The sequence below is a fragment of the Canis lupus genome, chromosome 7, assembly GCF_011100685.1.
Source record: "Canis lupus familiaris isolate Mischka breed German Shepherd chromosome 7, alternate assembly UU_Cfam_GSD_1.0, whole genome shotgun sequence".
NCBI lineage: Eukaryota > Metazoa > Chordata > Mammalia > Carnivora > Canidae > Canis > Canis lupus.
Window position 1 is genome coordinate 62,496,173 of NC_049228.1, and position 15,099 is coordinate 62,511,271.

Here is a 15,099-nt window from a genome sequence, read left to right on the forward strand (position 1 = left end):
CTCCTCACTTTCCTTCCTCTCTCTATCAGTAATGTGAGCTTTCTTTGTGCACACTGAAGTCTTATTTCAGAAAAAGAAAAAATAAAATGGGTGCATGGGCATTCACCCACGACAAGAAACATGCCTTGTTTGCAATAATACAGAGGCAAATAAGCACTTGAATATCTGCTCAACATTATTAGCCATGAGTCAAATGCAAATTAAACCCACAACGAGATAGTGCGACATACTTAGAAAAATGTCTGAAATTAAAAATAGTAACAACACCAAAGGCTGCTGAGGATGTAGAGAAAATGAATCATTTATACACTGCTAGTAAGAATGTAAAATAGTTCAGGCACTCTGGAAAACAATTTGCCAGCTTTTTATAAACTAAGCATGTATTACCATACGACCCAAGAACCGTACTCTTGAGCATTTATCGCAAAAAAGGGAAAACCTATGTTCATACAAAAACCTGTACATAAATGTTCTCACCAGCTTTATTTCTAATGAGCAAAAACTAGAAACAATCCAAATGTCCTTCAACCAGTGAGTTGTTAACAAAAGTGTGGTATATCCATGTCATGGAACACTTTTCAGCCATAAAAAACAAGTGACTAATGATCTTTGCAACAACTTGGATGGAAATGCAAGGGAATTATGCTGAACAAGAAAAGCCAAGATGGAAAGGTTATATATCACAGGGTTCTATTCATAGAACATTCTCAAAATGCCAAAATTGTAGAGATGGAACAGAGAATGGATTAGTGGCTGCCAGAGGAATAGCATGAGGTAGTCTTGTGTTGATGGAAGAGTTATGTATCTTGATTGTGGTGATGATAATATGAACTTACACATGTGATAAGTCTTAATAAAACTACACACACACACACATGAATGAATGCATGTAAAACTTTAATTTGAATAAACTGTGGCTTGTAACAATGTCAATGTACTATTTTTTGAAGATGTTAGAATCGGGGGAAGCTCAGTAAAGGAGATTTCCCTGTGTTTTAATTTTTTTTTTAAAGATTTACTTATTTTAGAAAGAGTGAGAGAGCTCGCACACAAGTGGGAGGGGTAGGGAGAGGGAGAGAGAATCTCAAGCAGACTCTCCACAAGGCTCGATCCCACAACATGGAGATCACGACCCTAGCCAAAACCAAGAGTCAGATGCTCAACCTGCCATGCCACTCAGGCGCCCACCCCCCACCATGTTTTTTTAATGACTTCCTGAATACAATTATTTCTATGTAAAAGGTTTAAAAAGAAAACACAGCTACCTGAAGTTATAATCAAGGTACTATAATATATATCTTTAAACATTTATGTTTTATCAAAGCTAATTATCAGAAATCCATGTTTATAGAGGTGTGATTTTCCAGAAATGATAGGGTATACTGTTTGTGTTAAATAAGAAATGGAGCATATCTCCATGTGTTACATAAATGTAGCAGGATGACTATAGGAGGAGCCTGTAGTATTACCCTATCATACTATGATCATGACCGTAGTTCCATAAGTACCTGCAAAAGCCATGCAAACATGGTCATCAAGGGCACAAATCTTTCTCACAGTTCTTTCATCTTGAAGCTTGGCAACAGATTTTTTTTCTACTCCAAGCACAACTATATCAGTACCTCGGATTCCAACCTGTCGAGTGATTAAAAAAAAAAAACATAATTAGTTGTCAGTTTTAACATTAAAATGAATTTTATTCTAATACATATGTTGTAGGAAAAGCTTTTATCTAACCATTCAATAAAACTGAGAAAAGTAAACTTCCAAGAAAACAGCTGGATAGGTACATGATTACTAGAAGTCCATTCTCCAAACCCAAAGCAATTAAGACAAGTAGGTAGGAATTGGAAGAATATACCACAAATGCTGACACTAGATGAGTGTCCTAACTCAAAGAATACGCCTGAAGAAGTACTAACTATATACTAACTATATATAGAACAATTTTAACCAAAATGAAAGAAAATGCTGGGAATCCATATGGATTCCTTATAGAATGGGCAATACTAGTATTGGTAGTAGAGGTAGTATAGAAAACTAAGTAGATAAAATTCTGAAAGCTCTCCCATATATCTCAAAATTTGTAGGGATAATGCTCGGGGGCCATAAGCAGCCAAGAGAAAGACCAAATGCACTCATTTTAGTTCAATGATCAACAAAACCTATTTCAAACATGAATACAAGAGGAATCATTATTGTTCCTCCCTCTACTCCTTCCCTTGGGAGTGAAGTGGGAAAATGTTTTAAGAATAATGTGTAAGGATAATAGTTCTCAAATTGGGACTTCTGTAGAAACCTGCCCATATTCTCTGTAATAATTCTGTATTACAGTGGTAATCTAAATACTTTGATATAGGTATTTGTTATTTTTAAAAAAAGGTTTTATTTATTTGAAAGAGAGAATGTGTGTGTGTGCGTGTGTGTATGAGGTGGGAGTGGCATGACCTGAGCCAAAGGCAGACACTTAACCAAGTGAGCCACCCAGGGACCCCTTGATATAGGTATTTATGTTCATGATTGCTGTGTAGCTAAGTGTGATATTGGTACTCACTATGCAAATAGATGTGCTTTGAATTAGTATCACTTAAATAGAAATACAGAACAGGTTAAATACAGAACTAGACCTGGAATTACCTCTTTCAATTAAATAAAACTTAAGATAAATTATAAAGGCTTTTTCTCTTTCTGTTCCCTCACTTCATTCCAGTCTGTCAGTTTATCTAATAGGTCTTTCCCTAATCATCCTATCTAAAATCAATAGCTCTCCCTTAACACTCCCACCCTCATCTAAAAGACTCATGTTAAACTTTATAGCCTATATGGATTATGCTTTCTTATCAAGCCATGAGACATCATAACAATATAATATATTATGACTCAAGAAAATCTCAGTATTTTTTCCAAACTTGTAATAAATTGATCACTACATAGAATTTTTAGAATTCTCACTTAAACAGTTTTGACTTAATAAAGAAATTAAAACTTCCAATACAGACTATCTAGAAAATATATTATAATGAAAATCCTAATATCAAAGTCTTTTAGTGTGGGTAAAACTATTCTCAGAAGAAAATGCATAATCTCATTTTATAAAATCAAATTAAAAATTAATTATGAATTCATTTAAGAGGTTCAAAAAGGAATAAAAGTATTTAAGCTTACAGGGTGAAGTAAGGAAAAAGCAGAAATTAATGAGTATGGAGAAAACAATAAAACTGATAAGTAATACCAAGAAATAGTTTTTTTAAGATAATGAAGAGATGGCTCAGTTAATCTAACCAAGAGGGGCAAGTGTAAAAAATGTATACAAGTGTGAAAAATCAAGAATTTAAAAATTGTAAGTCTAAGCCAACCAATGTGAAAACCTGAGTGAAAAGGATGACAGACTAAATTCAAAATTGCCCATGCAGACTCAAGAAAATATAGAAAACCCCAGTCTCCCTAACAAACATGGAATAATTTCAAAAACAAGTGTCATGCCTGGAAGGTTCATGGATGAATTTTTCCTGATCTTCTGTTATGGGTAATTCTTATGTCATTTAAATTATTCCTCTTTTTTGGAAAGCTATGTAACAATGTTAAAATCTGGCAAATAAAACATTTTCTTTTTTCTAAAATATTTTATTTGTTTATTCATGAGAGACAGAGAGAGAGAGAGAGGCATAGACACAGAGGGAGAAGCAGGCTCCCTGTGGGGAGCCCCATGTGGGACTCCATCCCAGGAGTCCGGGACCACACCTGGAGTGAAAGGCAGACGCTCAACCGCTGAGCCACTCAGACATCCCTAAAACACTTTCTAGGTAAATAAAAGTACTAATGATTTTCACTTAGGAAGAAAATTGATGTCAAAAATTCTTTTAGCTGATGTCAAAAATTCTAAACAAGATATTTACAAATAGAATCTACCAATACAGGAAAACAGTAATATACCATAAACATTTACAGTTCTGTGAATTTTAGGAATGTCAATAAGAGTAAATCTTTTAATATAAATGTTATAACAGACAATGTGGAAGATCTGTTATTTTTGCCCCTCTGATAACAACAGCACTTCAACTGTTCTTGGAGAAATACTGAGTCTTTAACTGAGGCTGTAATGTAGCCCAGCCTCATCAAACAGTAAGTCCTTAAAGTTTTGCTGAAAGTGTTTGGAAGACAGGATAATTCTTTACCTATTGCTAGGAGCCTGGGTCCCAGGACTATTTAGGAGCCACCTCTTGGAAAGGTCACATCTGAGACTGAAAGTAATAAGAAGGAAGCAAGAGGTGGAGAAGGAGATAGAAGAAAGGAGGAGAAGAAAAACAGACACCTACCAGTTCTGGGGATATCATTTAAGACCCTACTAGCCATATAATTGAGCCTAAAAGGAAAGTTTACTCCTGCTCCCTTTGGGTAAGGGAGTAATACAGATGACCCTTGAACAATGTAGGGGTTAAGGATGCCAACCCTATCCCTTCATGCAGTTGGAAATCCACGTTATAACTTTTGACTCCCCCAAAACTTAATATTTAATAGCCTATCGTCACCTGGCAGCATTACCACTAACATCAACAGTTGACTAACACATATTCTGCATGGTATATGTATCATATACTGTATTCTTACAATAAATTAAGGTAGAGAAAGAAAATATTAAAATCATAAGAAAAAAAGAAAATCATAAGGAAGAGATATACATTTATGGTACTATATTGTAAAAAATTTGAGAATAAGTGAATCCATGTAGTTCAAACTCATCCTCAGTTTTTGTTTAAATCAGTTTGAGTTGGCTTTCTGATGCCTGTAACTGAAATAGTCCTGACTAAAACAATTAAATAGCAGAAAGCAAATGATAAAAGCTATAAAAGCATTTGATAAAATTCAACACCCACACCTAGTTTAAAAACAACACTGAAAAGCAGGAAGACTATTTGTAAAGACTCTTTCATAACTTGTTAGAAGTATCACAAACTTGTGGTGGTATCTCTCCCATTCAAGTATATGTATGGGGGTGACAACTGGGTAGAAGCCAGTGGCACAGGTGATAAATTAATTCACTAGAAGCAGAACAAAGGAGATAGAGGTTTATTAAATATATTGCGAAGGGGATCCCTGGGCCGCACAGCGGTTTGGCGCCTGCCTTTGGCCCAGGGCACGATCCTGGAGACCCGGGATCGAATCCCACATCGGGCTCCCGGTGCATGGAGCCTGCTTCTCCCTCTGCCTGTGTCTCTGCCTCTCTCTCTTTCTCTCTCTGTGACTATCATAAATAAATAAAAATTTAAAAATATATATATATATATTTAAAAAAAATATATTGTGAAGGAGTAGCGAGCAGAACAGTAAAGGAGAGGCTGTCTGCCAGGAGGCAGTGGGTGGGGGCCATATTTGAGGGGGCAAGGTGAGGGTGCATCTGGGTGGCTTAGCTTAGTCTGTTAAGCATTCAACCCTTGACCTCAGCTCAGGGCTTGATCTCAGGGTTCAAACCCCATGCTGGGCTCCATACTGGATGTGGAACCTACCTATAAAGTAAATAAAATAAAATAAAATAAAATAAAATAAAATAAAATAAAATAAAATAAAATAATAAAATAAAATAAAATAAAATAAAATAAAATAAAATAAAATAAGGGGTGCCTGGGTGGCTCAGTCGGTAAGCATCCAACTCTTGATTTCAGCTCAGGTCATGACCTCAGGATCCTGGGTTCAAGCCCTGCATCAGGCTCCATGGTCTGCATAGTGTCTGCTTGAGATTCTCTCCCTCTGCCCTTCTCCCTGCTTGAGCGTACTCTCTCACTCAAACAAATAAAATATTTAAAAAATAAAATAAAAAATAAAAATAGGGGTGCTTGGGTGGCTCAGTTAAACATCTTCCTTTTGGTTTGGATTGTCCTCTTGGGGTCTGGGGCTCGATCCCCGTGTCAGGCTCCCTGCTAGACAAAGAGCCTGCTTCTCCCTCTCCCTCTGCCTGCTGCTCCCCCTGCTTATGCTATCAAATAAATAAAATCTTTAAAAATAAATTAATTAAAATAAATAAAATTAAGGGGGAAGGTGAGGAGGTAGAGGGACATATGGAATTTTCCCCTTTTTAAACTGTGCCTGGTTGTAAGTAGCCCATTGATTAGTTATGGCCTATGGATATTTTGAGGTGGGTTGCCTGATGGGCCTGTCTGTAGTCAGCCAGGAGCCTGGGGGTCACTGTGGGCCCTTTTGCTTTGATCAAGTTTCCGTTGCTCAAGCCTGTTGTTGGTCTTTACAAAACTGGCAGCCAGAATCATCTGAGAAAATGAGTCATCGTCCATTCTAATGTTCAAGTCAAAAACCCAGTTATCCTTTATAGCTCCTCCTCTCACACCATCCATTTCCAATCAATTACCTTGTTTTTGTCCATTTTACCTACAAAAGTTATCCAACTTCCCAACAACACTCTAGTATAAGCAACCATCATTTCTTGCCTGGACTATAAAGGACTGCATAGCCTAATAGATTTTTCACTTTGTACTTTTCTACTCTCTCCACCTCTCCATCCTCCCACCCTCATCCCATACTGCCACCTAGTCTTCACAAGACTCCCAGGGTGAACATTTAAAAACTTGAGTAGGGTCAAATTGCTCTCCAGTTGAATATCCTTCCACAGCACTCCACTGCACTTAGAAAATGTTTTTAAACTCTTTAGTCTTAAAAAAAACAAACAAACAAAAAAAACTCTTTAGTCTTTCCTATAAAGCTGGGCATGATCTAGCTCCTGCCTATTTCTCCAATAGTATGTCATTGTTATTCTAATTCTAGCCACTTACCTTCTTATTTTATTTTATTTTTTTCATTACCTTCTTTCAAGACTTTTTCAAGCACAATTCTGTTTCCCTCCTCTGAATTTTCATACGTAATATTCCCTCTGCCTGGAATGCTTCTCTTCCTATTTCAAGTCTCAATTTCCATTTCACCTCAAGGAGTCCTCCTCTATCATTCTTTAAACAACAACCTGTTCTTTTCTTTCAGTCAACACATTCATAATTATTTGTCATTATACTTGTCTCTCCAAATAGTAATATCTCTGAAGGCAAGGAAATAGATGAATCTGGAAAGTGGGACACTCCATTGAATAATTAACCCTGTCTCTTCAAGAAGTCAAAGCCATGAAAAAAAGAGGAGATGCTGTTCAAGGATAAAACAGATACCTAAGGGCTAAGCACAGTACATGGACTTTAGATTCAGACTCAAACAACACAATTACAAAGAGATATTTTATGAGCAGTGTGGGAAATAAGAAGGTAGACTAATTAGAAGTGATAATGGTCTTAAGAAACAACTTTATTGAGACGCCTGGCTGGCTTAGTGGTTGAGCATCTGCCTTTGGCTTAGGGTGTGATCCTGGAGTCCCTGGATCGAGTCCCACATTGGGCTTCCTGCATGGAGCCTGCTTTCCCCTCTGCCTATGTCTCTGCCCCTCTCTCTGTGTGTCTCTCATGAATAAATAAATAAAAATCTTTTTAAAAAAAAGAACTTTATTTTTCAGAGATGCATGCCAAAATACTTATTGATGAAATATCTTGTTATCTGGGATTTATTTTAAAACACTCCACTGAAGAATGAATTTCAACCTATACTTCACACTATATACAAAAGTTAACTCAAATAGATCACAGATTTAAATGTTAAATGCAAAACTATAAACTTCTGGGAAAAAATACAGGAGGAAAATTTTGGGATATAGGCAAAGGGTTCTTAAACTTGACACCAAAAAATATGAACCATAAGAGGAAAAATTGTTAATCTGGGTCTCATCAAAATTACAAACTTTGCTCTATCAAAGTCCATGTGAAGATGAAAACACCAGCTACAAAGAGGGAGAAAATATTTGCAAACCCATATCTGACGAAAGACTAGAATCTAGAATATATGAAGAACTGTCGAAACTCAATAGTGGAAAAACCAATCCGGTTAGAAAGTGGATAAAAGACACGAAAGATATTTCACTGAAGAAGACATACAGATGGCAAATGAGCACATGAAAATCTGTTTGACATCATTAGCCATTTAACAACTGATTTAAAACCAAGATGAGGTATCACTATACACTTATCAGAATGAATAAAATGAAAAATAGTAACACAAAATGTTGGTAGGGATGTAAAATGATACAGCTACTCTGGGAAACAATTTAGTAGTTACTTATAAAACCAAACGTGCAATTACCATATGATCCAGTAACTGCAGTTGATTTATACCAGAGAAATAAAAACTTATGTTTACACAAAAAACTTCTATAAATTTTTAGAGCATATCTATAAATAATAGCTCCAAACTGTAAATAACCCAAATGTTTTTGAACATTTGGTACATCCATACTGTTACACACTTTGGTACATCCATACTACGGAATACTACTTAGCAATAAAACGTTGATACATACAACAACTTAGATGAACCTCAAGGGAAAAAAAAGCAAATCCCAAAGGTTTCATACTGTATGATACCATTTACATAATATTTTGAAATGAAAAAAATTTAGAAATGGTGAACAAATGACTGCCTCTGGAATGAGGGCTATGAATAGGAGGGTGTGTGGGGCGGGGTAAGGAGGTGGGTATGGTTATTTTTTTGGGGGGTGTGGTTATTAAACAACAGCTTACGGAATCCTTGTGGAGTTGGGACTGTTTTATATTTTGACTGTGGAAACAAGAAAGTACACAGGCAATAAAAATCTGACAGAACTTAATGTATATACAAATTAGTACAAGTGATACTGGAGAAATCTGAATAAAATAGGTAAGCTTGTATCAATGTCAATAACCTGGTTGTAATATTCTGCTATAGTTCTGCAAATGCTACCATTAGCAGAAAATGGGAAAAGTACACAAGGAATCTCTATGTATTATTTCTTTTTTTTTTTTAAGTTTCAATATTTAAGTAATCTCTACACCCAACATGAGGCTTGAACTCATGATCCTGTGATCAAGAGCTGCATGCTTTACCAACTGAGCCAGCTAGATGCCCCCAAATCTCTATGTTTATTATTTCTTACAACTGCATGTGAAATCTACAATTATCTCAATAAAAAATTCAATTAAAATTACTCCAATGGAAAGAGGGAAAAGTTGGGGAAAGATAAAACAGGTTGGTAAATGTTGATAATTGCTGGAGCTGGGTAATAGGTATACAGAGGTTCATTATGGTATTCCCTTTATATCTTTGTGTGTTCAAAATATACCATAATATAAAGTTAAAAATAAATAAAATAAACATAAAACAAACAAATCTTGAATTTCTCTATCGGCTTTTTCTCACCAACAATTTAAACACATGCTAAAGTCTCCCTTATCTTTTTTTTTTAAGATGTATTTATTTACTCATGATAGACAGACAGAGAGAGAGAGAGGCAGAGACATAGGCAAAGAAGAAGCAGGCTCCATGCCTGGGAACCCAACGCAGGACTTGATCCCAGGTCTCCAGGATCACACCCCAGGCCAAAGGCGGCGCTAAATCGCTGGGCCACCCAGGGATCCCCAAGTCTCCCTTATCTTAAACAAAGTCTTAAAGACCACTTCACTTCAATCTCACTCCTCTCTCAAACCCTTCAAGCCCAAATATTGTCATCATCCCTTAGCTGATGGCAACATGGTTTCTAGCCCCACTCCTCTCAGAATTTAGTCAAGGTCGACTACATGCAAGTTACTAAAGTCTCTTATGGTTGTGGGCTAAACTCTACATAGTACATTAGTAAAGAAGAATACTCAATAATACTCTTTTACTTGATCTTCAACATACATTTTGAGCAGGGGAGAGAAATGATGCAGTCAAAATTACTATCTCCAGCCCAGATCAATCTCCTGAGTTCCAAACACATATATTTAGATATACTCATGCCTCATAGTCTCTGTGGGTCAGGAATATGGACACAGTTTACCCTCTGGTTTAGGGTCTCTCACAAGCCTACAATCAAATTGCCCTCTAGGACTGCACTCATGTCACGGCTCATGAGGGACAATCCATTTCCAAGCTCGCTTGCGTGATTGTTAGATTCAGTTCCTCACAGATTGTTGGGACTAAGGATCTCAGTTTCTTACTGTGTCTTGAACAGAAGCTTCTCTCAATTCCTTGCTACATAGGATCCTCCATAGGGCAACTCAAAATGGCAGCTATGTTTCACAAGAACAAGCAAGCAAGAATGAAAGAGGATGAACAAGAGATAAGTCACCATCTTTTTGTAACTTAGCCTCTAAAGTGACATCCCGTCACTTTTGCCTATCCCATTCCCTAGAAGCAAGTCACTAGATTCAGCCCACACCCAAGGGGAGAGGATTACACAAGGGCATGAGCACCAGAAAGTGGGGATCACTGGAGGTCATTTTAGAGGTTACCTACTATAGTTCCCATAAGCATCTCAACCTCAACAAGTCCAAACCTCAATCCTTCAGTCAAACTTAGAGCTTCATATTCCCTAAGAAATAGTAGGGCCATGTACTAAGAGGCTAAATCCTCTTTCTTCAGTACCTCCTACTCTCCCTCCCCCATACCACATAAATAATAAGCAAATTGTATCAAATATACCACTAAAGTTTCTCTGGAATCTGCCTTATTCCCACTTCTGCTCCAATTATCTGTCAGCTGGATTGCTTCACAGACTCCTATATGGTTTCCCTGCTTTCAGTCTTGATATCATTCAATCCACTGACTACCCTGGAGTCTGAGAAATCTTTGAAAAATAAAAACATGAAAAAAAAATCTGAATGTGGTATTCCTCTACTTAAAAACTTGTACTAGTAAAGATCATTTCTCACTAAGCATACTGAGACAGCACAGAGCTGGACTTGGAATAAAAAGATCTAGGGACTATAGTATTTACTCTCTGTGTATTGGCCTTTTGCTCTCTTTATGTAGAGAAGCTTTCCCTGATACAGAAAAAAAAGATGGCCACTGGCAATCTTGGACACACATCCTAACAAGTTATCCCAGATTAAAAAAAAAAAAAAAAACTACCACTATCTCTAGTCTAAAAAGTCCTAAGGATGGACTTATATTGGCTAGATTTGAGTCGCGTGCTCATCACTGTGTCCAGGAGAACAGAAACTATAAATGATTCTACCTGGGTCATGTGAGTACCTCTGTGCTTGGACAAATGTAGACTGTTACTAGAAGGACAGATCAGTAGTGATCTAGAGAATGACAACAGGTACATTAAAACTCTTCAAAGCCTCTTATTTCCTTAAAGTCATTCTATGATACAGCCCCTCTTTCTAGCTTTACTTTTTTCTATTTTCACATTGCTTCAGCAATCTGGAATGCCTTCCAATTCATAGAATATAGTTACTTTTTGTTATTTGGTCTTCTACATGCTATTTCCTTTGTCTAAAATACTCTTTCTTCTTTCCACTTTTCAACCTGGCTACCATTCATCTTTCAAGTGTCTATTTATATACTACTTCCTCAGGAGAACCTCCCTAACACCTAGAGTTCCTATACTCTCTCCCCCTCATAATACTCATGATGACTTTAGGCCTTGTTAGGACTATTTACTTAATCATCCAAAGTGCCTGCTAGATAGTAAGCTCCTTAAGGACAGGGAGTGAATCTATCTTATTCATTCTGAAACCCTAGGACCCAGCACCATGTTTGGCATACATAAGTGTATCAACAAAAATGTCCTGAAATAATAAACGAATGCACTAGAAGAATCACAGACAAAAGTGAAGGGAAAAGAGAAAATGAAGAGATAGTAAATAATAGCTTTTATTAAGTACCTGCTGTGAACCAAACACTGTGCAAGATGCTTAACACATATTATTAGCTCATTTAATTTTCACATCAGCCCTATGAAGCAGGTGCTACTTTGCTACCTATTTTACTATTAAACTGTAGCTGAGAGAAGCTAGTTGCCTTTTGCGTTATATACCTGGCTTCCACATTCATGGTACTGACAGCTACTTAACATAAAAGTATTTATTGAATTAACTGCATGATACAATGCAAAGAGCAGAGGCTTTGGAACTGGAAAAAAATTAAGTGTGAATATGGGCTCCATCACTTTCTAGCTGGTTACCTTCAGCAAGCTATCAAAGTTTCTGAATCAGTTTCCACACATATAAAAAGGGGATTAAATACTATCCTTAACATTACATAACGTACACAAAATACTTGGTACAAAGGAAACTCTACTTAAAGGCTTACTTTTTACCTTGCCCCTCCACTGTAGTGTATCATGTGGTAGAAATACAGGAAGAATTATGCTACCTAGATTCTGAAAGACCTTACTATCCAGTTGGTATGAGAAGACTATTAAATATACCTGAAATTAAAGAGAATACATGGCCAAATAGGAGATACTCTACAATGCTATGTGGTACATATTATAAATTCAGAAAAAGAATATGAGCCATGATGCCTGGAGGAGATCAGAGAAGGCTTCATCAAGGAGAAGAAATGTACAGAGATTGTCTAAGGATAAATAAGAGAGAGTGTGGCAAAAATGAAAGTGTTTTCTCTTCTACCCACAAATATATGTGAGTAAAACCATGAAGCTACCCCATTAATTAAAGAGGGTGGATAAGGATTATAGAACACTTTGATGGCCAGAATGTGAAGCTAAGATTTGAAAAAGCAGGAAACATGGAGCTAGTAATAGTTTGGGGTCAGGCAAAGGACAGGATGAGGAATGATAGTAAATCTTACCTTTTTCATGGGAATACTGCAAAGGATTCATTGGTTTTTGTTTTTTGTGTTTTTCTGAAGAAAGGTATTACCTCTCCAAAATGCTATTCAAACGTATTTTTCATTTACAGAAAAAGAAACTAAAGGAAAAAGAAAAGGCCCTTGCCTCACTTTGTGCTGTAAGATAATCACCAAGAATGAAGTAGAACCCAAGTCTCTAATTGTGGTTCCTATAACTTCTTTATTACTAAATAATATTTCTTTTTTTTTTTTCATTCATCTACTGGCCAAAACTAGCCAACCTTGGGCTTATTTACAACTCATTATAACAACTGTTGTTTATAGACAGAATATTTTCTAACATATTTTAATAAAGAGGTGCCATTATAAACTTTACCCCACATAAAAGGTCATAGCACCCTCAAGGAAACACAATGAACAAAGATGCAAATTATAATTTCAGAATCCTGAGATAAAAACTTGTCTCATCCTTCCAATGTATCTTTAAAAATGCCCACTATAGGTATCTTTATATCCTTACCCTTTTACAGCTCATTACAAAGGAACTATCAATCAGTTCTATAGCATTCTTAAAACATTTTAAATGAGCCAACGTGGCTTCTTATTACACCCCAGTCTTCTCCCATTACTTCCTTTATTTTAGGCTCTAAAACTTGGGCATTATTTTCTAACCATATGCTTCATGCCTTGCTGGGGATTACACAACTTTTTGTTTTTATCAAAATGGTACCCTTTTGGTTTAAGCTACATCAGGCCTTTCTTAAATTTACAATTCTAAAAAAATTACTTATAAAACAGAAGCAAAACTAGAGGGCCCAATTAAATAGAAAAATACTTAAAAAATGGTAAGATTCTTGCTAGTGTTTTTTTTAACCACTTTACATTTGATAGATTTATAATAAAAGTGAATTATTTCCTTCCATAACTAAATTGGTATGGAAAGTAAGGGAAAATAGAGATACTGCTAGACTCAGAAATGCACTGTGTATTCCCATACCTAGGGTCTCAATTTCCAAAATACATAACAAACATGCTCATGAAATTCGAGAGATTAAAAAAAAAATTGTTTCTTTCTGAACTCACAGGTTAGGACTTAGAAGATTTGGGGTAATAGTTCCTTGGTCACCAGGGTAGTTTTGTCCTTTTTAATTTTTACAAATCATTATGATTATTAAATGTAATTAAAATTTGGCAGGAGCATTACTGCTACCCTGAATATTTGAAAGTTTTTTCAGAAATGTGGATACGTAAATATGAAATAGGGAATCATCTTTCAAGAAATTCCAGCATTATTTGAACAAACAAAGAACAAAGTGGCAAAAGAATGGGGGAGATTTTTGGTGCTTAGAGCGTCTAAAAGGCTGCCAAATATTCGGGTAAAAGTCTCTTAGGACAATTACTTTTAGCAGGTGGAAACGTATGGCAACTGGCTTAGCGTTCTTGACCATTTCCTTGGCAAAGGATTCAATTTTACATGGATTTGTCCGTATTTCAGGGCAGGCATGGCATAAACTACTATTAAACAAGAGTGCCCATATGAAGGAACCGTCACTTTTCCACGCATCTACAGATTCCTGAGGAAGTGCATTCAGGAAGGCTTTTACTGGCTGGAAGAAGTTTTTTCTTCCCTTATTGTTAGCATAAATACCTCTTCTAAAACCAAGGCTTCAACTCACACCCTAGTTTTAGGTCTGTAGCTATCGTTCTTCAAAAGCAGCTGCACACCTATGAAATCTACCGAATTTTACTCCGCCGCTTCCAGCCCAAATTTCGGAAAGGGCGTCTCTCCCAATAAAAAGGCCGCAATTTTCACAAGTGGGAGACTCGCCTTTTCTGACTCCCTACGCCGGGGCCTCGGGCTGGGGTAGCGGGGTAAGGAAGGCACGGCCGGGGGCCGTGAAGGAGTTGTTCGCTCACCGCCGTGGATCCTTTCTTCACTGCTTCCTGGGCATATTCCACTTGGAAAAGGTGTCCATCTGGGGAGAAGACCGTAATTGCCCGGTCATACCGCGATGCCATGGCACACGCCTAGGCCAATTCCTGCGGTGTCAACGACGCTGCCGCTGGAGAGACGTGCGCAAGAGCCACTGCGGCTGCCACGTGCTACCCGGAAGTGCTTGCCCAGGGCCTCGAGGTGCCTCCCGGAAGTGCTCGCGCAAGCCCCCGAGATGCCTTCTGGGAGTCCTGGCGCCCTCGGAGCGGCGCAGAGGTCCTGGTTCCCGCCTCGCTGGCTGTGCGCGGCTGTGCCCTGTGCCCTGGGAGGGCAGAGTCCCTCTGCTACCCTTACGCCTGGTGCACGCTTCCCAGCTCCCCGCCACGGTGTTGCCCCACGGTGCTGTCAGATCACTCCAGTTACAAAAATGACGGCCAAGACGAGGGCTTCGCGAAGAGAAAGTCAGCGATCAGGTATTTTGGTTTTCGCAAACCTGGCAGAGCACCGGTGGGAAG

General features: G+C 37.5%; 1 protein-coding gene across 2 annotated transcripts in view; it reads right to left on the bottom strand.

Annotated features, from left to right (window-relative positions):
• PSMA8 (proteasome 20S subunit alpha 8) overlaps positions 1-14,770 on the bottom strand; it is a 40,497-nt gene extending 25,727 nt beyond the window's left edge. For both annotated transcript variants that reach the window (XM_038543627.1, XM_038543628.1), the window contains exons 1-2: positions 14,569-14,770; positions 1,509-1,635 (exon numbers count right to left, since the gene is read on the bottom strand). In XM_038543627.1, coding sequence (XP_038399555.1) covers positions 1,509-1,635; positions 14,569-14,670 — 229 coding nt within the window. In that variant the 5' untranslated portion in view covers positions 14,671-14,770. The remainder of the gene's footprint in view (positions 1-1,508; positions 1,636-14,568) is intronic.
• Positions 14,771-15,099: the final 329 nt, after the last annotated feature.